The 23,627-nt window shown below is 47.3% G+C and overlaps 1 protein-coding gene across 1 annotated transcript; it reads left to right on the forward strand.

Annotated features, from left to right (window-relative positions):
* The first annotated feature begins 1,435 nt into the window (after positions 1-1,435).
* LOC140737711 (uncharacterized) lies at positions 1,436-23,300 on the forward strand. The gene is made up of 4 exons (XM_073064278.1): positions 1,436-1,601; positions 21,919-22,269; positions 22,867-23,033; positions 23,125-23,300. Exons 1-3 carry the CDS (start codon positions 1,532-1,534, stop codon positions 23,028-23,030), a joined length of 585 nt encoding a protein of 194 aa, XP_072920379.1. The 5' UTR covers positions 1,436-1,531; the 3' UTR covers positions 23,031-23,033; positions 23,125-23,300.
* Positions 23,301-23,627: the final 327 nt, after the last annotated feature.

The raw sequence follows: 23,627 nt of genomic DNA on the forward strand, positions 1-23,627 counted from the left end.
GAGCCATCAAATGTTCCTCATATGATAACCCTTTCATTCCTGGAATCATCCTTATGAACCTCCTCTGGACCCTCTCCTTTTCCAAGATGAGGGGCCCAAAAGAAAAGCCTCATGCTGTGTGGTAAACCATGTATACCTGTCTGGACACGCCCCCCCCTCTGCTGACTGCTCCTGTGGCTCCTCCCACAGACCCCTGGATAAAGGCGATTGTGACTCTGCTCCTCCCACTGTCCAGGCGGACATCCAGCATGGACGTGGATTCGTTTTGTTGTTAATAAAAGCCTTTCAGTATTTAAAGAGCAAACACGAGGAAATCTGCAGATGCTGGAAATTCAAAACAACGACACACACAAAATGCTGGTGGAACACAGCAGGCCAGGCAGCATCTATAGGGAGAAGCACTGTCCTGACGAAGGGTCTCGGCCCGAAACGTCAATAGCGCTTCTCCCTATAGGTGCCGCCTGGCCTGCTGCGTTCCACCAGCATTTTGTGTGTGTTGTTCCTTTCAGTATTTACTCTACTTCCAGTCTTTTGGAGTAATTGATAATCAATTTTATTAACAACAAAACGGATCCACATCCATGCTTCTCTACTTGGAAGGGAACGGACTCGTCCACAGATGTGGTGGAGATGGAGGAATTGAAAGAAGGGGATGGCATTTTTACAAGGGACAGGGTGGGAAAAATTACTTATAATTCAGGTAGCTGTGAGAATCAGTGGGTATATAGAAGGTATCAGTAGATAAACTGTCTCCAAAGGTAGAGACAGAGAGATTGAGAAAGGGGAGGGAGGTGTCGGAAATGGACCGGGTGGAAGTTGGAGGCGAAGCTGATGAAGTCAATGAGCTCAGCATGGGTGCAGCAAGCAGCACCAATACAGTCATTGATGTAACGTAGGAAAAGTTGGGGCAGTTACACCAGTATAGGCTTGGAACATAGACTGTTCCACGTAGCCGACAAAAGGGCAGGCATAGCTGGTACCCAGGCAAATGCCCATGGCTACACCTATGGTTCGAAGGAAGTGGGAGGAGCCAAAGGAAAAGTTATTAAGAGTGAGGACCAGTTCCACCAAACGGCGGAGAGTGGTGGTGAGGGGAACTGGTTGGGTCTGTTGTCCGGAAAGAAGCAGTGAGCTTTGAGCCTCCCCGATGATGCATATGTACTTTGGTAATAAACTTACTTTGAAGTTTTTGACCTTTGAAAACCGATGAGTTTTTTTGTCCCCAGCTCTGTCCTCGGACTGAGAGGATTGTCACAGATGTGGTGGATTTCCTTTTCTATCCCACAGCCACAACCTTTGTGACCAGCGGAAAATATTCAGCTCAGTATCATGAGCTGATTGCAGGCTTCAGATCTGCACTAAACCCAGACACTGTGCTGTTAATGTTCATCTGGGGCACTATTATAATTATCTGCAGTGGTTACAGAGCAGTGTTAAAGTGACATTTCTTTGAGTAAAGTGTCATTTCTTACTTAGGCAGAACGTAAGCTGAAACTTGCTTACAGCTCTAGATTAATCATCGTGCTTGGCCATGTTCATGAGAGGAAAGTTCAGGGAGATTTACATTGTCTGCCTAATGTTGTGGATGACCCAAGTTCAAGGTAAGAGAAAACGTAGCATGTTCTCAGTTAAAAGCGGGGACCAGAGCCTCGAGCCAGCGGACAACAGGCTGTGGCCGATGCTGTGTGTGAGACATTGTGTGTAGCGATGGTCACAATTAATATCGTTCACTCTGTATTAACATATTAAGCAGCCACGCGGCTATAAAACTTCTAAGACCAAGTGCATGTGGAAAGTCTTGACTGATTTGCGTCGAATTTTCTCTGCTTCTGAAGCCTTGCAGCAAAGGGCTCACATAAGATCACTGAATTACAGGAAGGATATTAACAAGGTTGAAAGAGTGCAGAGAAGGTTTACAAGGATGTTGCCGGGACTTGAGAAACTGAGTTACAGAGAAAGGTTGAATAGATTAGGACTTTATTCCCTGGAGCGTAGAAGAATGAGGGGAGACTTGATGGAGGTATGTAAAATTATGACGGGTATAGATAGAGTGAATGCAAGCAGGCTTTTTCCACTGAGACTAGGGGAGGAAAAAAAAGAGGACATGGGTTAAGGGTGAAGGGGGAAATGTTTAAAGGGAACATTGAGGGGGCTTCTTCATGCAGAATGGTGGGAGTGTGGAATGAGCTGCCAGATGAAGTGATGAATGCGGGCTCACTTTTAACATTTAAGAAAAACTTGGACAGGTATATGGATGAGAGGTGTATGGAGGGATATGGGCCAGGTGCAGGTCGGTGGGACTAGGCAGAAAAATGGTTCGGCACAGCCAAGAAGGGCCAAAAGGCCTGTTTCTGTGCTGTAATGTTCTATGGTTCTAAGATATAGAGGCACTGGAAGAGGGACTCTTGCAGTGATGAGACCAGTAATAACAAGTTATGACATAGAACAGTACAACACAGTACAGGCCCTTCAGCCATGATGTTGTGACAACTTCTAACGTACTCTAGCCCTTCCCACCCAATAACCCTCCATTTTCCTTTCATCCATGTACCTATATAAGAGGCAGAAATTTGTCCCCATTGTTTCTGCCTCCACCACCACCCTTGGCCATGCATTTCACGCACCACCACTACGTAAAAAACCCAACTTCAGGCATTCCCCCTATACTTTCCTCCAATCTTCTTAAAATTATGATGTATTAGTCATTACTATGCTGAGGAAAAAGTCTCCAGCTGCCCACTCTACCTACGCCTCTTGTCACACACATCAATTAAGTCACCTCTCACCCTCCTTTGCGCCCTAGAGAAAATCCCTAGCTTGCTCATGGGCTATCTTCTCTAATCCAGACAGCATCCTGGTAAATCCCCTCTGCACTCTCTTTAAAGAACACAACTGGCAGAGACGTTTTTTTTCTCCGGGGACATCTGCTACAAAGAAGTGTCTAGTAGTGTGGTTTCCAGCATCAATAGCTAGAAATAACTGAATTGCTAAAATAAATAACTGGCCTAACATCCAAAGGCCAGCCCTAAGGACTGGCAGAAATGAGCTCAGATTCCAATTAAAAACTGGACATGCGGGAAACACTCAGAGAGTCAGGTGGCATCCATGGAGAGAAGAACAAAACAGAGGTAACGTCTCAGTGTGAAGACCCTTCACTGAAAACCAAGGGACTTGCCGAGATGCTTCCAGGAGTCAGCGGGGATGCTGCACTTCTTTGAGGAGGCTTTCAACACCGCTGAGAACTTTCTCCTTGAAACTCTTCCATGCCAGAATAGGGCGTCCATTTAGGCAGCAAAGTTTAGGTTCCAGCAGGACCCACAGGAGCTGCGAGACAGCAGTTCTGCCAGCACCTCTTCCTCGCCCTTCTATGTGCTTGCAGAACTTTGTGGAGAGAGCGTGGATGGTCTTTCTCCAGGCCCTTGAGAAGCCTGATGTAGGAGAGCAGGGATCACAGGTGGCTGGGGTAGACCATGAGAATTGTACCAGATCAGACATCCTGCTTTTCGGCCAAGGGTACCACTGAATTGTAAAGTGCTTCCAGTTTTCACTTCATAATCCCAGTCTGCAACAATTGCCCTTTGAATTATTTGGCCATTATCACTTTGCTGCTTGTGGGAGGTTACTGGGAACAAGTGTATCATAACTCAAAAAGTACTTGTGTTTGTGTTGCAAATGGTGTGACTTGAATTTCTTTCCTAACACTTGTGAAGAGGCTGCTTTCTGCTCGAGATCTTGAGCAAGAAATCAGGTGGCACTTGTATGATTAAACCACAGCACCATCTCTCCATGGCTTTGCAAACAGGAAGAGTGGAGACAGTGGCTGTTTCAGTCTTTTAATAAAGTACCTTTCACGCCTTTGTTCCAACAGTTTCCTGTGTACAACGCGGCCCCGAGCATCGAATCTCTGTCTTATGTGGTAACGAACACCTTTCAGTCACACACTGAGACATGTCTGCTTTTCTCATGAACAACTGTGGGATTTAATTATTGCTAAAAGTAAGATAAGCCAGGTGGTTGGTTTCTGAGAAGGAAAAGCTGTCGTATTTTTGTATCCAACTCTTATGGCAACCCACATTTATATAGCGCCTTTCATGTGGAAAAATAGCCAAGTAGCTTTACAGGAGAATTATCAAAGAAGATCTAGCGCTGAGCCAGGTAAGCAGATGTTTGGCGGTGACCAGCCTAGACACAGCTTTAGCTTCCTGTGGTGCAGAGAGATGGGGGGAGAGGTGAGAATTTCAGGTGGGGGGGAGTTCCAGAGCTCAGGGCTCAGGAAGCTGAAAAGGCACAGCTGCCAGTGGGCGGGAGTGACCAGGAATGGAGACGAGCAAGAGGCCAGGACGGGAGGGTCACCGAGAATGCAGAGGATTCACCAGCTAGAATCAGCTTAAACCAAAGACGGAGACACAAGGAACTGCAGATACCGGGAACTGGCGCAAACAGACAACCTGCGGGAGGAACTCAACCCATCCGTGACGGGGGTGCTGAAGAACTGTCGACATTTCAGGCCCCGAAATGGCTACCGTCCTTTTCCCTCCCACAGGTGCTGCTCTGCCCGCTGAGTTGTTCCGTCAGTTTTTTTTTTGCTCCAGATTCCAGTATCCACAGTGTCATGTGTCCCAATTTCAGCTGGAACTCCGTTGGGGTGAGGGGCGGCATTGTACTGAAGAGAGAGTTGGCACAATGGCACCGTGCACCTGCTTCCTGTCTGCACCGAGCTGACCCGCTGTGATCACCACTTGGCAAGCCTCTTGGAACAGACATAAACAGGAAGCAAAAGTTGGCCGTTGTAAGTTTCAGAAGAACACGACGGTCTCTCTTAATTGTGAATCTAAGGTTTCAGTGAGGACAAAGCAGGTCCTTGTACGGCTCCCTGCATCTCTCCTGGACATGTTCTCTGGGTGGACAGAGTCCACACCGAGTCAGAGTCATACATCATACAAATAGGCCCATCTTCCCTGCTAGTCCCATTTGCCCGTGTTTGCCTCATAACGCTTTGAACCCCTCCCCTCCGTGTACATATCCAATCACTGCTTAAATATTGCAACTCTACCCGCCTCGACCACTTCCTCTGAGAGCTCATTCTGGGTACCCAGTGCCCTCGAGGTAAAGAAGTCACCTCTCAGATCTCTTGTAAGTCTCTCCCCAACTTATCTTGTATCTGTGCCATCTAGATTTGGACTCGCGACCCTGGGGAAAGTCTACAACTGCCCTGCACCCCAGGGAATAAAGATCCACTCCATATAACTGAGACCCTCTAACCCAGGCAACATCCTTGTAAACCTCTTCCATGAGGTTTGGGTATGAACGATGGGGATGCCACGGAGGTTGTTCCCACACACACCTCCCCACTGAGGGGGGACCTCAGACAGAATTGCCAGGCGCACTTATCCATACCACTCTTGATGTTATAAATCTCTGTAAGGTTTCCCATGGTTCAGGGAGCAGCTGGAAGGAGGCAATCAAAGGCACCCTTTAATCAATTTCCCTCCTGCTGACAGAGAAAATCCCTCTGTATTTACCACAGACAGATTTGTTTCCCTCTGAGGAAGGCTGTGATGATGGCATCTCTGAAGTCCTGGGAATAGCCTGCTCCTTCCAGCCTCGGATAACGAGGCTGTGGGCTCTCTGAAGTTCCTCTCCACTGACTTTCAGAACCTCAGTGAGAATCCATCTGCTCAGTTGGCGTGCAGCCCTTCACTCATCAGCCGAGAGTGTAGGCGAGACCAGACTGGCCAGCCTGCTGCGGAACAGAGTCAAGGGTGCTCATGTCAAGGACAGAGGTGCTCGAAGAGTTCCTTGCAGAGAGCTCTGCCTGCCCCTTGCCCCTAAACTTCTCCTGTCCATGTACTAATCTAAGAGATTTTTAAATGCTGCTACAGTGTCCACCTCAACCACTATTTCTGGCAGCTCATTCCAAATACACACCTTCCTTTGCATGAAGAAGCTGCTCTGGTCCCTTTTAAACCTCTCACCTTTGGCCCTCGTGCTTTTTTGCACCTCCTCTGGGAAAAAAGTCCCGGTATTTCCACCCTGTCTGTGCCCTTCATGATCTAATAAACTTCTATCAGGTCATCTGTCAGTCTCTATGTTCCAGGGAATAAAGTCCTAGTCTACGTAGCACCTCCTTGTAAGTCAGACCCCCACAAGTCCAGGCAACACCTTGTCTTCTCAACTCTTTCTAGTTGAATAAAATTTTTCCTATAACAGGATGGCCAAAACTGCCCGCAATATTCCAAGCGTAGCTTCACCAGTGACCACAACATAACTTCCCAGCTCCTATCTCAGTGCCCTGAGGCCACCATTCCAGACAACTTCTTCACCACCTGTCCTCTCAGTGAGGTGATTCCTTGGGTGTTTTGGCCATCGTTGGCCCCAACAAAGGTCATGGATATCAGCAAGTCGCTGCACCTCTGGCACTTGCTTTTGGGTCACAGGTTTCCTATTGGACTTTAGCTCTTCAGGTGCCTGTAGAGTCATTTCTTTATCTGTGAGGTGAGAAGTTTCCACTCCAAGAATGCCGTGTGTTTGTGGTTAATTTACTCATGGCTCTCCTGGCCTTTATCATGAACTGGTTGTGGATTTTTCAGGTGGAAGCCAAAAGCATCTTCACAGACAGACTTCAGGACAATCCAGGCTTGGTGGACTCTCTGCCATTTCTGTTGGCCAGGGTCAGCTTGTTTGCGATTCGCTGGCTGATAACAGCTTCCTTTGGGGGTCCTTTAGACCTCCAAAAAAGTTTGATGGAGAAGCAGAGGAGGTCAGGCTCGTGGCAGTGTTCCCTGCAGTGGCTAGTCGCCACCCTTGACTCAATTGATGGTGATGCCCTCGTGGATAGTTTCCGACAGAGTAGGACCATGTAGCTTATCGGGAGGAGGGGAGTGTCAGAGCTGCCTCTCCCTCCTTCCTCGCTGTTCTCTGCCTGCACAACACACTTACCCTGTAACAGTTTATTCTGCATTCTGTTTCCTCGCTGTCTCGATGCATTTGTGGACAGATTGATCTGTCTAAGTGGAATGGAAACATGCTCACTGTGTCCTGGTGCGTGTGACAAAAATAAACTAATTGCCAATGGCAACCCTCAGAAGCAGCGTGGAACCACATCTCCAAGGTGCTGCCTAAGCAGAAGGTATCAGGGAGACACAAGGTGAAGGATCTCAGCCCAATATGTCAACGGTACATTTCCCATTAGAGGAACTGTTTTGCTACGGTTCTTCTGTTGCTTGTTGGGTTCTGCTTTGCTGTGTTTTGTGCTGTTCTGCCAAGTATTGTGGCCCATTGAGCTCCTCCAGCTGTTTCTGAGCGTTGCAGAAAATATCAGAGGCCTGTTCCTTGCTGGTGTGGGTTCTCCCTTTCCATTGCACTGGACCTTCACCAAGGCCTAAAGCAGGGGAAACGTTCCCCCCACCCCCCACGAGCCCTTTCGGGCTGCAGTGCCTCACGGTCACCTACGCCAGGTTAGGAGGGTATATACGCCCAAGATGGCGCTGAGCTGCAACCCCTCCGAAAAATACAGGCAGTCTTGGGATTAGTGTGTGCTTGTGTGGTGGGGGGGGGGGGGAACAGGGGTTGTTTCTCTGTGGTTATTTTGCCGCTCGTTGGGTTCGGTTTGCTGTGTTTTGCGTTGTTCTGCAAAGTATGTTGGTGCTGGGTTGTGCATTTTGGGGGGAGTTGATAGTTACCCTGAAGATGTTAAAGAGTTAACGTTTTAGGTAGATGTCAAGCCTAGGCCCAAGGACCTGAACATAAAGGTGAGTCCAGCAACCCACTGCCAGAGGAGCAGGGAGAATAGGACGCTGGCTTCCACTGGAAGGGCTGGCAGCAGGTTCAGTGGAAGCTGGAGAAACATTGGAAGGGTAGGAAGAGAGTGATGGAAGGAGATGGAGAGGACTTGGAAGAGATCAAAGCAGGGTGGAGGGATAGAAAGGCCTGGCCCTCTGCTGTTGTTCTCAGTTTATGAGGAGAACCAGCGTTCAAGTCATTGAACTGAGTGGTTGTATCTTTAAGAAGCAACTGTTATGTAACACCGGACGTTATTGTAACCGATAAAGCCCCAACGATGGGGAGAGCCCCGCCCTGGAAAATACAAAGAGTTATAGGCTGGAACTGAGGAGTCATCTGCAGTAACCCTGTTGCATCACACCTTACTGTGTAGGTTGCAGGTGACGACACAGAGCTGACTAATTATAGGTCTGTGGCTATTCATATGATGGTGGGTGGGTCCACACTGGAAACATTGTGTTAGAAGCCAGTGCAGAGAGATCACTGCTAAACCTACTGAGCTCAGGGCAGACCAAATCCATCCTCACAGTCGCTGAGTGAGGGGCAGTAATGAGGGAGGGCCACACTGTGGGATGCCCAGTTCGGAAGGGGGTGGGGCATGAGGAGGATCTCCTCGTGGGCTTGGTCCTGGATATGCCCAGGCTGGCCATCCACGGGTCTAGGTGGCGGGTGGAGGGCACTGCCTGGGCCAACTGCCTGCCCCTTTTCCAAGGAAACGTTCATGCCCGGCTGTCCTTGGAGAGGGAGCACGCAGTTGAAATGGGCACACTGGGGGATTTCCAAGAGCAGTGGGGCCCCCCAGGGTATTGACTGTTTTACAGACAGTAGTGCTGCGTGGCCAACTGGTTAAGGCTTTGGGCTGGCGATCTGAAGGTCGTTAGTTCGAGCCTCAGCCAAGGCAGTGTGTGTGTCCTTGAGCAAGGCACTTATCCACACACTGCTCCTGCACGTTTGGCGACGGCTGGTGCAGTATGGACCAGACAAAACATATTTTAATTTGAGTACACTTACTGTCTTGTATATATTGAATGTTTGTACCTTGTGTATATGTGTTGTAAATAAACTTTTATAGTTTTGTTAAAGAAAAGGGGAGGGGGCAAGTAGTGCACAAATTGTCAAGCTGAAACTGAGAAAAGACAAATTTGAATTTTGTCACCATCTTTTTCATCCTGGGACTGTAAGTGTCTGGCTATAGAAAAGGTTTTAAGGGTGGGGTGAGTTAATGGGGCAGGGAAGTTAGTGAAGCAGAGTCAGAGGTGGGAGAGATTGCTGCAGATAGATCCCTCACCATAGAGTCATAGAGTGACAGGCAATGCAGCACCGTAACAGGACATCCAGTCCTTCTGGTCAATACTTATCAGAGTCCCAGATGTCCACGTTCGGCTCATAACCCTCCAAATGCCTTTTAAACACACCGGAATCTAGTTAACTGGGCCATCGGCTTAGTGGGGCAGCTGTTTATTTGGGAAAACGCTTAAAGGACAAAACTAATCGAGAAAAAATAGCCAGGATTCTCTTCTTTTATTTGGGACACCATGCCACGTAATCGGAAGAGGAGACTGCTGCTAAACAGCTTCTCACGAGTGACAGTCATGTGCATTCGTGTGGCGCCATACTGCGCTTATAAATAGAGTCAGTTACATGTGTTTGTGTTCAAAGAGCAGTGATTTTTGTCACTGATAGCTGGCAAGAAATAAGCAGTAAGACAACTCTGAACCGTTTCGTTCACTGCGGTTTCAAACATTCATGCTTGGAGATGCCAAAAACAGTCAGGAGTGAAAATGAAGTGATATCTCTACTTCAGCAAGCTAGGAACTATGAAGAATTTGAAAATATCAACAACTATCTTGAATATTACAATGAAAGTGAAGATCTGGCAGATGCAATAGCATTGTATGAAGGCAGTCTATGATCTGCACTAAGTGTCTGTGCTGAATTTGTTCAGTTACAGTTAATCAAAAGGACAGAGCATCATACACTGGATGAATTCCTCCATCAATAACTATTAGGAACTAACACTCAGTTTTATAATATTGTAGTAGTATTGGCACCATTCTAATTTTTTCTCTATTTTACTTAAATACATAATTTGTTACTCAGTTAAGCGTAGTTTGATTTTTTTACATCTTTAACGCTATATCCATGAAACTTTGGCTAATTGGAACAGCCGCTTAATTGGGCCAAAATGTACTGGTCCTGATATGTCCCAATTAACCAGAATCCACTGTGTTACAATTGTACCCACCTCAAACACTTCCGGCAGCTCATTCTGGGTACACACTACCCTGGGTGTAAAAAAGTTACCTTTCAGGTCTCTTGTAAATCTTTCCCCCTTCTTATCTTGTATCTCTGCCCTCTGGCTTTCAACTCCCCAGCCCTGGGAAAAAGACTGTGACCATTCACCTAATCCACACCCCTCATGATTTTATAAATTTCTATGAGATCACCGCTCATTCTGTGCACTCCAGGGAATAAAGGTCCAGCGTGTAACCTCTCCCGTATAACTCAGACCCTCTAACCCAGGCAGCATCTCTGTAAGTCTCTTCTATGAGACTTACCGGTGAAAATGCCATGGAGGTTGTTCCTAATCAGACCCCCTCCGAGGGGAGATCTCCGATGCAACGGACAGGTGCCCGCCCTATTGGGGAGGTCATTTCCGGGGCTTCTGGGGCTGCAGGGCTCCTGGTTGCCTCACATAGAACATAGAACATAGAATAGTACAGCACATTACAGGCCCTTCAGCCCACAATGTTGTGCTGACCCTCAAACCCTGCCCCACCTTAAATTCCTCCATATACCTGTCTAGTAGTCTCTTAAACTTCACTAGTGTGTCTGCCTCCACCACTGACTCAGGCAGTGCATTCCACACACCAACCACTCTCTGAGTAAAAAACCTTCCTCTAATATCCCCCTTGAACTTCCCTCCCCTTACCTTAAAGCCATGTCCTCTTGTACTGAGCAGTGGTGCCCTGGGGAAGAGGCGCTGGCTGTCCACTCTGTCTATTCCTCTTAATAACTTGTACACCTCTAACATGTCTCCGCTCATCCTCCTTCTCTCCAAAGAGTAAAGCTCGAGCTCCCTTTATCTCTGATCATAATTCATACTCTCTAAACCAGGCAGCATCCTGGTAAATCTCTTCTGTACCCTTTCCAATGCTTCCACATCCTTCCTATAGTGAGGCAACCAGAACTGGACACAGTACTCCAAGTGTGGCCTAACTAGAGTTTTATAGAGCTGCATCATTACATCGCGTCTCTTAAACTCTATCCCTCGACTTATGAAAGCTAACACTATGAAATGTAAAGCTTTCTTAACTACCCTATCTACCTGTGAGGCAACTTTCAGGGATCTGTGGACATGTACCCCCAGATCCCTTTGCTCCTCCACACTACCAAGTATCCTGCCATTTACTTTGTACTCTGCCTTGGAGTTTGTCCTTCCGAAGTGTGCCACCTCACACTTCTCCGGGTTGAACTCCATCTGCCACTGCTCAGCCCACTTCTGCATCCTATCAATGTCTCTCTGCAATCTTCGACAATCCTCTACACTATCTACAACACCACCAACCTTTGTGTCATCTGCAAACTTGCCAACCCACCCTTCTACCCCCACATCCAGGTCATTAATAAAAATCACGAAAAGTAGAGGTTCCAGAACAGATCCTTGTGGGACACCACTAGTCACAACCTTCCAATCTGAATGTACTCCCTCCACCACAACCCTCTGCTTTCTGCAGGCAAGCCAATTCTGAAGCCACCTGGCCAAACTTCCCTGGATCCCATGCCTTCTGACTTTCTGAATAAGCCTACCATGTGGAACCTTGTCAAATGCCTTAATAAAATCCATGTAGATCACATCCACTGCACTACCTTCATCTATATACCTGGTCACCTCCTCAAAGAACTCTATCAGGCTTGTTAGACACGATCTGCCCTTCACAAAGCCATGATGACTGTCCCTGATCAGACCATGATTCTCTAAATGCCCATAGATCCTATCTCTAAGAATCTTTTCCAATAGCTTTCCCACCACAGATGTAAGGCTCACTGGTCTATAATTACCTGGACTTATCCCTACTACCTTTTTTGAACAAGGGGACAACATTCTCCTCCCTCCAATCCTCCGGTACCATTCCCGTGGACAACGAGGACATAAAGATCCTAGCCAGAGGCTCAGCAATCTCTTCCCTCACCTCGTGGAGCAGCCTGGGGACTATTCCGTCAGGCCCCGGGGACTTCTCCGTCCTAATGTATTTTAACAACTCCAACACCTCCTCTCCCTTAATATCAACATGCTCCAGAACATCAACCTCACTCATATTGTCCTCACCGTCATCAAGTTCCCTCTCATTGGTGAATACCGAAGAGAAGTATTCATTGAGGACCTCGCTCACTTCCACAGCCTCCAGGCACATCTTCCCACTTTTATCTCTAATTGGTCCTACCTTTACTCCTGTCATCCTTTTGTTCTTCACATAATTGAAGAATGCCTTGGGGTTTTCCTTTACCCTATACCCTACTCACCAAAGCCTTCTCATGCCCCCTTCTTGCTCTTCTCAGCCCCTTCTTAAGCTCCTTTCTTGCTACCCTATATTCCTCAATAGACCCATCTGATCCTTGCTTCCTAAACCTCATGTATGCTGCCTTCTTCCACCTGACTAGATTTTCCACTTCACTTGTCACCCATGGTTCCTTCACTCTACCATTTTTTATCTTCCTCACCAGGACAAATTTATCCCTAACATCCTGCAAAAGATCCTTAAACATCGACCACATGTCTGTAGTACATTTCCCTGCAAAAACATCATCCCAATTCACACTCGCAAGTTCTAGCCTTATAGCCTCATAATTTGCCCTTGCCCAATTAAAAATTTTCCTGTCCTCTCTGATTCTATCCTTTTCCATGATAATGCTAAAGGTCAGGGAGCGGTGATCACTGTCCCCCAGATGCTCACCCACTGACAGATCTGTGACCTGACCCAGTTTGTTACCTAATACTAGATCTAGTATGGCATTCCCCCTAGTCGACCTGTCAACATACTGTGACAGGAATCCGTCCTGGACACATTTAACAAACTCTGCCCCATCTAAACCCTTGGAACTAAACAAGTACCAATCAATATTAGGGAAGTTAAAGTCACCCATGATAACAACCCTGTTATTTTTGCACCTTTCCAAAATCTGCCTCCCAATCTGCTCCTTGGTATCTCTGCTGCTACCAGGGGGCCTATAGAATACCCCCAGTAGAGTAACTGCTCCCTTCCTGTTCCTGACTTCTACCCATACTGTCTCAAAAGAGGATCCTGCTACATTACCCACCCTTTCTGCAGCTGTAATAGTATCCCTGACTAGTAATGCCACCCCTCCTCCCTTCCCCCCCTCTCTATCCCTTTTAAAGCACTGAAATCCAGGAATATTGAGAATCCATTCCTGCCCTGGTGCCAGCCAAGTCTCCGTAATGGCCACTACATCATAATTCCATGTATGTATCCAAGCTCTCAGTTCATCACCTTTGTTCCTGATGCTTCTTGCATTGAAGTACACACACTTTAGCCCTTCTACCTTACTACCTTTACACCCTTTATTCTGCTTCTCTTTCCTCAAAGCCTCACTATATGTTACATCTGGCTTTACTCCATGCACTTCTTTCACTGCTCTATTGCTCTGGGTCCCATCCCCCTTGCAAATTAGTTTAAACCCTTCCAAACCATGCTAGCAAACCTACCTGCAAGGATATTGCTCCCCCTCGAGTTCAGGTGCAACCCATCCAATCTGTACAGGTTCCCCACAAGAGATCCCAATGATCCAAAAATCTAAAACCCTGCGCCCTGCACCAACTCCTCAGCCACGCATTCAACTGCCATCTCCTCCAGTTCTTACCATTACTATCATGTAGCACTGGCAGCAATCCTGAGAACGCCACCCTTGAGGTCCTGTTCTTCAACCTTCTGCCTAGTTCCCGAAACTCACACTTCAGGACCTCATCCCTCTTCCTGCCCATGTCGTTGGTCCCAACATGTATCACGACTTCTGGTTGCTTTCCCTCTCGTACCAGGATGTCATGCACCCGGTCAGAGACATCCCGGACCCTGGCACCCAGGAGGCAACAAACCATGTGGGTTTCCTTCTCACGTCCACAAAATCTCCTGTCTGCTCCCCTGACTATAGAGTCTCCAATGACGACAGCTCTCCTCTTCTCCGTCCCATCCTTCTGCACCACAGGGTCAGACTCAGCGCCAGAGGCCCTGCCACCGTGGCTCATACCTGGTCGATCGTCCTCACCAACAGCATCCGGGACAGTAAACTTATTATTCAGGGGAATGGCGACAGGGGTGCTCTGCACTACCTGTCTACTCACCTTCGCTTTCTCCCCTCTGACTGTCACCCAGCGATCTGCTTCCGGCAGCCTAGGTGTGACTACCTCCCTGTAGCTCTCATCTATGACTGCCTCATTCTCCCTTATGAGTTGAAGGTCATCCAGCTGCTGCTCCATATTCCTCACACGGTCTTCCAGATCGCCCAGCCGCAAGCACTTCTGGCAGAAGTGACTCCGCGGGAGAGGGGAGCTCCCCCAAGACTGCCACATCTCACAGGAGAGGCACATCACCGTCTCAGGAGGCATTGTAAAGACTAACTGGGAACAAACTCATCCTCCACCTCTTCTCATCGAAGCCTCTCAAGTCAAAGCCTCAAATCTCCACTCCTTCACATAGCTCAGCCCACACGAGATCAGTCATTACTGGTGGTTACCAAGTTAACCGGGTTTAGGGAAGTGCCTGCGACTCCGAGTGTGGGTCTGCTGGAGCGGAGGCTGAAGGCAGCTTGTCCTGGGGTTGAAGGACTGTGTCCCCGTGTGTGTGGGTGAGTGGCAGGAAGGAAAGGGGCTTGTTTCACTGCTGTTGTCTCGTTGCGTGTTGGGTTCTGTGTTGATCTTTGTGCGGCTGTTATGTTGGTGCCAGACCACGTGCCCACACTTGAGGGCTGCCGCCTGCACTCCCTCAGTTGTGTTGGCTGTTAATGCAAAGAAGGCATTTCACTGTATCTTTTCCTGTACACTTAATAGATAAATTTGAATCTTGAATCTTGAAGGTCTAATCAGTGGGATGATTCTCTTAGCTAATTAACACCAATCACACATATACAATTAATTCTGAAACTGTAGAAGAGGTTGTGCTGACCTGTTTGAACACCGAGCCCTGCCTGCAAGGTGACAGCATCTGACTGCCCACCACAGGAAGGATGTGGACATGGCTGACAGGGTGAAGACATTGACATCAATGGATCTGGGGTTGAGAGGGTAAACAGCTTTAAGTTCCTCAGCATTCATATCACCTTAGAACCTCACGTGGTCTGTACACACCAGCTGTGTGGTGAAAAAGGCACAACAGCGCCTCTTTCACCCCGGGCAGTTGAGGAAGTTTGGTATGGGCCCCCAAGTTTTAAGAACCTTCTACAGGGGCAAATTTGAGAGTATTCTGACTGGCTGCATCACTGCCTGGTGTGGGAACTGTACCTCCCTTAATCTCAGGACTCTGCAGAAAGTGGTACGGACAGCCCAGCTCATCTGTAGTTGTAAACTTCCCATGATTCAGGACATTTACAAAGACAAGTGTGTAAAAAGAGCCTGTAGGGATCATTGGGAACCTAAATCAACCCAACCAGCAGCTACCATCTGGGAAAGGGTACCACAGCATAAAAGCCAGGACCAACAGGCTCCAGGACAGCTTCTTCCACCAGGCCATCAGATGATTAACTCACACTGATTTGAGTGTATTTCTATGCTACATTGACTGTTCTATTTATTATAAATTACTATGATTGCACATTGCACATTTAGATGGAGACACAGTGTAAAGATTTTTCCTCCTCATGTATGTAAAGAATGTAAGAAATAGAGTCAATTCAATACTAGAGTGATTTCAGGGCTGAAGGGCTTGTCGGCTGCACGGAAGAAGATGGGGCCGTTTATCTTGGGGAGGTGGAGAATAGGGAGATATTCAATGGACAAGTTCAGGTAAAGTTTAGAGAGAGTCAGTGGAGGGAAGCTGGCACAGACGGTTGGAGGAAGATTCACACTGACAAAGGGTGTCAGGGGTTATGAGGAAACCTTTCACCACGCTCCGGAGTTCTCTGCCTGGGAACTAACTGATCAAGTCAATCAGTGACTTCAGATGGGAATGGGAATGGATGTGGGGTTGTGGGGAAGGTGTGTGTAATGAACTGTCATGGAGACACACTAATTCTAGAGAACAATTCCAAGGTCTGAGATTTACAGAGCAAAACACCGTGGGTGTTGGAAATCAAGACTAATGATAGAAATGCACCTCTGAGGTTCATTTTCTTGCGAGCTTACTCAATAAATCCATAGAATAATAACCATAACAAAATCAGTGGAAGACCTCACCAACTTGGGCATCCAACCAGTGTGCCAAAATACAACAATCTGAGCAAATAATGATAATAAATAAATATTGAGAACACAAGATTAAGACTCCTTGAAAGTTAGTTCTATGGTTGAGGGAACATTTCAGTGATGGGGTAAGTGAAGTTGAGTGAAGTTATCCCCTTTGGCTCAAGAGCCTGGTGGTGAGGAGGAGTAACTGTTTCTGAACCTGGTGGTGTGAATCCACTTTAATTATCTGTACTCAAATACGGAGGCTGGGCAAAGATGCAGAGAGTACACGGGTACAACCGTGAGATTGTGAGATGGACGTGTACAGAAGGACATATTCAGTGGCAAATGTACAAACTAACTAATGATCACCGCGTACCTCGGGATTGATGTTCCTAGACAAGTCCGTTAATCACAAACAGATCTTCCATATCATGTTAGTTTTGAGATTTCCAGGTTCCCGTGAGCCACAGCAAGTACCTCACTCCTTCTCCGGCTCGAATGAAAGACGTCTCCACCCGTCTCTGCAGATCAAACCCCTGGATGCACTGCCAAAATGGCAGACGGATGGTTGCTGCCCAAGATCCAATAATACCTCGAACAACCCAGAGAGAGAGAGAGAGAGAGAGAGAGAGAGAGAGAGAGAGAGAGAGGGGGGTGTTGGGTGGAGCGGAAGGGGATGGAGAGGGTGTGGGGTCGAAAGGTCAGAGAGAAGATGTGGAGTGGAGGGGACAGAGAGTGGATGTGGAGTGGACGGGGACAGAGAAAGGCCAGTGGGGTTGGAAGGGGTGAAAAGAGGGTGAGGCTGGAGGAGGGGAGGGTGTGAGGCCTGTGGAGATTATATCAGGATGAAGATGTCTTCTCCCCACACTGTTACTTGCTCCATCTCATCTCTGATTGGCTGTGGGTCAGAGCCAGGTCCCAACAGACTGACCTTCCTCCAGAGGTCCAACGTCCAGAGACAGTCTGCCCAAAGCGGAGAGCAGTAAGTTCTTTAATACCAGTTGTCAACCTGCTCTCTCTGGAACTCAATATTGTTCACCGTTGAAATCAGACAGTCTCTGCCTCCGTCAGCACTTTAGTACCTGCTTCCATCTGCTGTCCACAAGGCTTTCAGTCTCTGCCATCAGTGAAGGCTCTCATACCCTCATCGCCCAAATGCAAAACACCCCAGCATGAACCAGTCAGCTGGCCCTCACCAAGAACATACTCAACCACCTTACAGAGACGGCTCCACAGGTCGCTGGTCAGGTCTAAGGTGTCTTCTGAAGGACAGCTCTCCCACAATGTGACCCTCCCTCAACATAGTCTGTCACACAGAGGGATATTCTCTCAGTACAGATCACTCCACAGTGGTGCTCTCCCTCAGTTCCACCCATCCCACAGAGGGGTGATCCCTCAGTACAGACCATCCTTCTGTGGGGTGTTCCCTCAGTTCCGCCTGTCCCACAGTGTGGTGTCCCCTCAGGACAGCCCTAAACCATTGAAGGGTGCTCCCTCAGTACAGCCCATCCCACAGTGGGGTGCTCCCTCAGTACAGCCCATCCCACAGTGGGGTGCTCCCTCAGTACAGCCCATCCCACAGTGGGATGCTCCCTCAGTACAGCCCGACCCACAGTAGAGTTGCTCCCTCACTACTACAGTACCTCAGAGTGTACAGTCAGGTGTTCCCTCAATACAGCCCATCCCACAGTGGAGTGCTCCCTCAGTACAGCCCATCCCACAGTGGGGTGATCCCTCAATACAGCCCATCCCACAGTGGGGTGCTCCCTCAGTACAGCCCATCCCACAGTGGGGTGATCCCTCAATACAGCCCATCCCACAGTGGGGTGCTCCCTCAGTACAGCCCATCCCACAGTGGGGTGATCCCTCAATACAGCCCATCCCACAGTGGGGTGCTCCCTCAGTACAGCCCATCCCACAGTGGGGTGATCCCTCAATACAGCCCATCCCACAGTGGGGTGCTCCCTCAGTACAGCCCGACCCACAGTAGAGTTGCTCCCTCACTACTACAGTACCTCAGGGTGTACAGTCAGGTGTTCCCTCAGTACAGTCCATCCCACAGTGGGGTGATCCCTCAATACAGCCCATCCCACAGTCAGGTGTTCCCTCAGTACAGTCCATCCCACAGTGGGGTGCTCCCTCAGTACAGCCCGACCCACAGTAGAGTTGCTCCCTCAGTACTGCAGTACCTCAGGGTGTACAGTGAGGTGTTCTCTTCACTCCCTTCCTTTGGGAATACATCTGACATTTCCCCTGCTCATTTTGGGAATGGGATCGTTCTCCTCACTCCATGACTGGAGATTTTGGAACTGATAATTGGTTAATGATTTGGGAAGTTTCCGTCGGTGGGTTGTGCTTTGCTGGTTGGCGTACTGTTCAGCTGAACTGTTTACATCGGAATCATCGGGTCTGTTACAGACCTCCCTCCCTGGGTGGTGTCAGCCACCCAGCAGAATAGTCTTATCAGGTAATGTTCTCATCGCTTGTAACTTCAATGCTCAAAATTCAAGGCTTTTGTTGCTGTCCTCTAAAACCCATATCACACACTTCAGCTGCCTCCAGCAGCTTTGCTATTGCTATCTAATCATCTGCTATCCTGCCCTAACCTCCCCCTATTAGAGGCTCCCACACTGGTTTCTGGTCACCCTGATTTTAAGAGCACCCTCCATCCTCCCTGTCGCCACAGCCAGCAGCAACAACCTCTGGAGGTCTCCGCACAGTTCCAGCTCCCCCTCCCAACTAAAACCCCATCATACCAAAATCTAACTACCCTCGTGACTGGCGGGCGGGTCTTCGGGCTGCAAGCAAAATCCACCTTCCACCGCCAAAATGGTATCACACTGGACTGTGGCTCCTGGGCTGAGATTCGGAATGGAAGCCTCAGGACCCAGGATGGTAATGACCGAGGCACAGTTACCCTGACCCTAGGGAGAGCTCGAGCGTCGACTGGCCAATTCCTACGGTGGGCAGTCCTGTATCATGGGCACTAGCCTTCCCACCATCAAGAACATCTTCAAAAAGCGACACCTCAAAATGGCGGCATCCATCATGAAGACCCTTCACCACCCAGGACAGGCCCTCTCCTCATTATCACCATCAGCAGCCACTTCACTGGGTACAGGAGAGCAACCCAGTGTTGACTTCTGCCGCTGTAGCCCATCCACTTCAAGGTTTGACATGCTGTGCGCTCAGAGATGCTCTTCTGCACACCGCTGTGGTAACGCGTAGTTATTTCAGTTGCTGTCACCTTTCCACAGAAGCTGCGTGGTCTGCCGTTCCTCCAGCATTCTGTGCATGTTGCTCTGGTTTGTGTCTTTTTGTTTCTCACACCATTTTCTGTAAACTCTGGAGATTGCAGTGCATCAAAATCCCAGGTTATCAGTGTGGTGATATCGCGTGCAATGAAGTGCCAGTACATGACTGGACAGAGCACTGAGCGTGCGCGGGATTGCCAGAATGTTCCAGCATGTGGCTGGTTTAAGACGTGTTTGTCTATTACTGTAAATAAAAGTTCTCTAATTCTTCCAGAATATATTTCTTTACTGTTAACCCACGGTACATTTAAACAGAAGTAACATAATATGTTGTCAGAAGTGGTTCTGGAAGAATAATATGGGAGAATCGAGAATTGAAGATAATCAAGAAAAAAGGAAAAGAAGAAAGTTTGAACTGTAAGCAGTAAAATGGAAGGTTTACAACCCCCACCAAAATTGTAACTGACTAGCAACGTAGCTGAGAGGATATTCAAGCAACAGTTCGTATCGGCGATCTGAGCTGATAGAAGAGCGTCCAAAACCAAAGCTGCAATTCTGCTCCACGTAATCGGAAATGACGCAGTAGAGGTATACAATGATTTTGTCTTTGAAGATGGAGATAATTTCAATTTAAAGTCGATAATGGACAGATTTTGAAGTTTTTTGTATACCTAGGTGTAATTTAACATATGAGTGATTTAAATTCTTCACATGTGCACAGAGAGCTGCTGAAGCAATTGATCAGTATGTTACTGAGTTAAGAAAGTGTAGTAGAACATGCGAGGTTGGATTGCTCACGGGCTCTCTCATTAAAGATAGATTTATTTGTGGCATTCGAGATAATGCTCTGAGAGAAAGGCTGTTGAGAGAGCAAGATTTAAATTTTGAAAAAGCTTTCGCCCTCTGCAAAGTCTCTGTGACCGTGATGCCGCAGGCTGAAGAGCTTTTTGTTGAAAACTGCAATGTAAATGCTGTAAAAAAACACTAATATTTCAAGAAATATAATAATACATCGACAAAACTGAAAGGGAGAAAGACAGCATTTGAAAGAAAAAAGTCATGTGATCGCTGTGCATGGGAACATCGCCCAAATCAGTGTTTGGCATATGGCAAAATTTGCTACAACTGCAGTAAGGTTAACCATTTTTCATGCTGTTATGGAAGTAGAAAGAAGAAAAATAAAATGAAAGAAGCAAATGCTGTGCTTGAAGATGAACGTGAGGAATTTTATATAGATGCGCTTTATGAAAATGCTGACATGGAGAATATAAAAGCAGTAGCTGTAGTTTCTGAGACGACCAAACAAGAGGCAATTGATAATATGAAAAAGCAATGGGAGGAGGAGGTTGCTTCAATGCAAGTGATAATGAAAGAGACACTGAGAGAATATGAGATTCAGTTTCATCACCATTTAGGGCAAGAATGCTCACAGTGGGCACAGTGTAAGGAAGAAGTGAAGGCACAAGTGAAGGAATTGAGAAGTTCTATTGGAGTGATGAAGTCTCAGTATAAAACAGAGATTACACGGTTAATGAATGAATTAGATGAAGAAAAGAAGATTCATATTTCATTACAAATGGGAATGGAAGGAATTAGGAAAGATACAGTCCAAACAGAAGCAGGGAAGCAGATTGCTGAGGACAATAGCGTGAACTGCTTACCTGAAATTCCAGATTCTAACCAGGAGGCATGTGGGAGTATACCAAAAAGTTTAGTTGAGATACATAAAGAAAAGCTTAAAGCAGAAAAGAAGAAGAAAAAGAAGAAGCACAAGAAGAGTGATGGCTCAGATAACGAAGAGCCAACTTCAGAGTTTCAGTTAGCTGATTTGTTTACTGGTTAATGTTGTTAATTGTTTTTCTTTTTAAGGAAAGGAAGCTGTGGTGATATAATGTACAATGATGTGCCAGTACATGACTGGACAGAGCACTGAGCGTGATTGGGGTTGCCAGAACGTTTCAGCATGTGGCTGGGTTAGGACGTGTTTGTTTATTACTGCTAATAAAAGTTCTCTAATTCTCCCAGAATATGATCCTTTACTGTTAACCCACAGTACATTTAAACAGAAGTAACATGACAATCAGCGGTTTCTGAGACACCCAACCACCATCTGGCAACAACAATCTTTCCACGGTCAAAGTCATTTAGATCACATTTCCTCCCCATTCTGATGTTTGTTCTGAACAGCAACTGAACCTCTTAGCCATGTCTCCATGCTCTATGCATTGAGTTGCTGCCACCGATTGGCTGATTAGATATTTGCATTAACAAGGTGTACAGGTGTATCTAATAAACTGACCACTAAGTGTGTGTGTGTATGTATATATATATATATCTTATTCAATTCCTATATCTCATGCATTGGATTGGACTATCTCTGCAAATTTCCCGACATATGCCAGTGCTAATGAAGCTGACTTTGATTCTGATTCTGCCTCTGACCCCACTCTCCATGGTCAATCACCACCCCTGCCTGGTGTTTTACAGATTCTGAAGGCTCGCTGGAGGTTATCTACCCATCGCAGCACCTGGAGGTCACCGAAGGAGATGAGCTAAATCTAAACTGTACTGTCCGGTACAGTTTAAATGACAAAACGCCCAAAATCAGCTGGTGCAAGGAAGGAAAAGAGGAGTGCTCTCTGATGCAAGACGACTATAGCCACAAGATCATCGTCACGAAAGTAAAGGGTCAAGAGGGTGAAACCATTGCTGATTTGGTGAACCTTCAGTTTTTAAGCATAAACCAGTCAGACGGAGGCCGATATCAGTGTCAGGCCTGGGAAACCGGCTCTGAACTGATCTCAGCCAAGGGACACTTCATCACCATCAGAGTTCGGAGTGAGTAGTCTCTACCTGCAGGATTTAATGGTAGTAGCCACTGGCGTTTACCCTTCGGTTACAACGTTCCCATAAACTAGACTGAGCGGGCTGATGTCCTCTACTCTGGGATACAGACCACTGTGGTGTGATCCCAGACAAGTCTTTGAGGGTAGAGAAAGATCTCCTGCCTTGGCCATGGGGCAGCTGTGTCCACTTGATGAGGCCTGATGTTACTTTGGGAACTCAGAAGCTTCCTGCCCTAGATAAAGGGGAGACTGGAGAACTCGCCCCCAAAAAGAGAGGTGTTGGGGTGTCTAAGGGGGAGCTAATAAATACATAAAGGAGAGGGGGTGGAGACAGTGGGAAAAGATGTGTGTCAGGAACCCAGCATAGGCAGAGGGACCGCCTAACCTGGTTCCACATTGTACTGGATAGGTGTGGTTACCCTCAGAACACCTTAATCTGTAGAGCAGTACCCAGGCCTGAAAACTTTCATTTGACCATATGAAAGCCGAAGTCTAACGTTGGGATTTTAAACCCTCAGCCATTAATTCATTTAGTCACCTCATCTCCCCAAGGCATCTGCCGTACTCAACTCATTTTCCATTTTCACAGAATCCATAGTAAGGCCCGAAGTGGACCCAACCAACGGGAATGGTGCAACCAACGGGAATGGTGCCACCAACGGGAATGGTGCCACCAACGTGCTGGAGATGTCTGCACATACACTTGGCATTTTGATTGTCCTTCAGCAGAGCATCACCACGTTAAACTTCTAGCAGGTAAATCAGAGTTACTCTGCAATGTCACTATGAATATATTTATCCCAAATTACCAAGACAGTTAACGTTGAAATAATACATTGTCCTCTAGGCTGGTGAGACCTGGATGTAAGTGGGAAGCACCTGAGGACATAGTCACCTCAAGATACCAGAGGCCGGACTCAAAGCTATCAGGACTTCAGTGAATGAAGAGACCAAGACTGAGTGAATTCATAATGTTGAAATTACAATTTCTTCACAAATAATGCAGTGCTTATACTATTTCATGTGTGCAAAGGCTTAATTAATTATATTTGTATTTGTTACTCTAAAAGCACAAGACCATAATACATAAAAGCATAACTGAGCCATTCAGCCCACTGGGTCTTCTACACCATTCTATAATGGTTGATTTATTAACCCTCTCAACCCCACTCTCCTGCCTGCTCTCTGTAACCTTTGACACCCTTACTATTCAAGAACCTATCAAGCTCTGTTTTAAATACCCAATGACTCAGCCTCCACAGCTGTCTCCGGCAATGAATTCTAACGGAGGACAAGTCTGGTATACCTTGAGGATCAGAGAATACTGTGTAGTATGAGCAGGAATCACTG

The sequence above is a fragment of the Hemitrygon akajei genome, chromosome 2, assembly GCF_048418815.1.
Source record: "Hemitrygon akajei chromosome 2, sHemAka1.3, whole genome shotgun sequence".
Classification (NCBI taxonomy): domain Eukaryota; kingdom Metazoa; phylum Chordata; class Chondrichthyes; order Myliobatiformes; family Dasyatidae; genus Hemitrygon; species Hemitrygon akajei.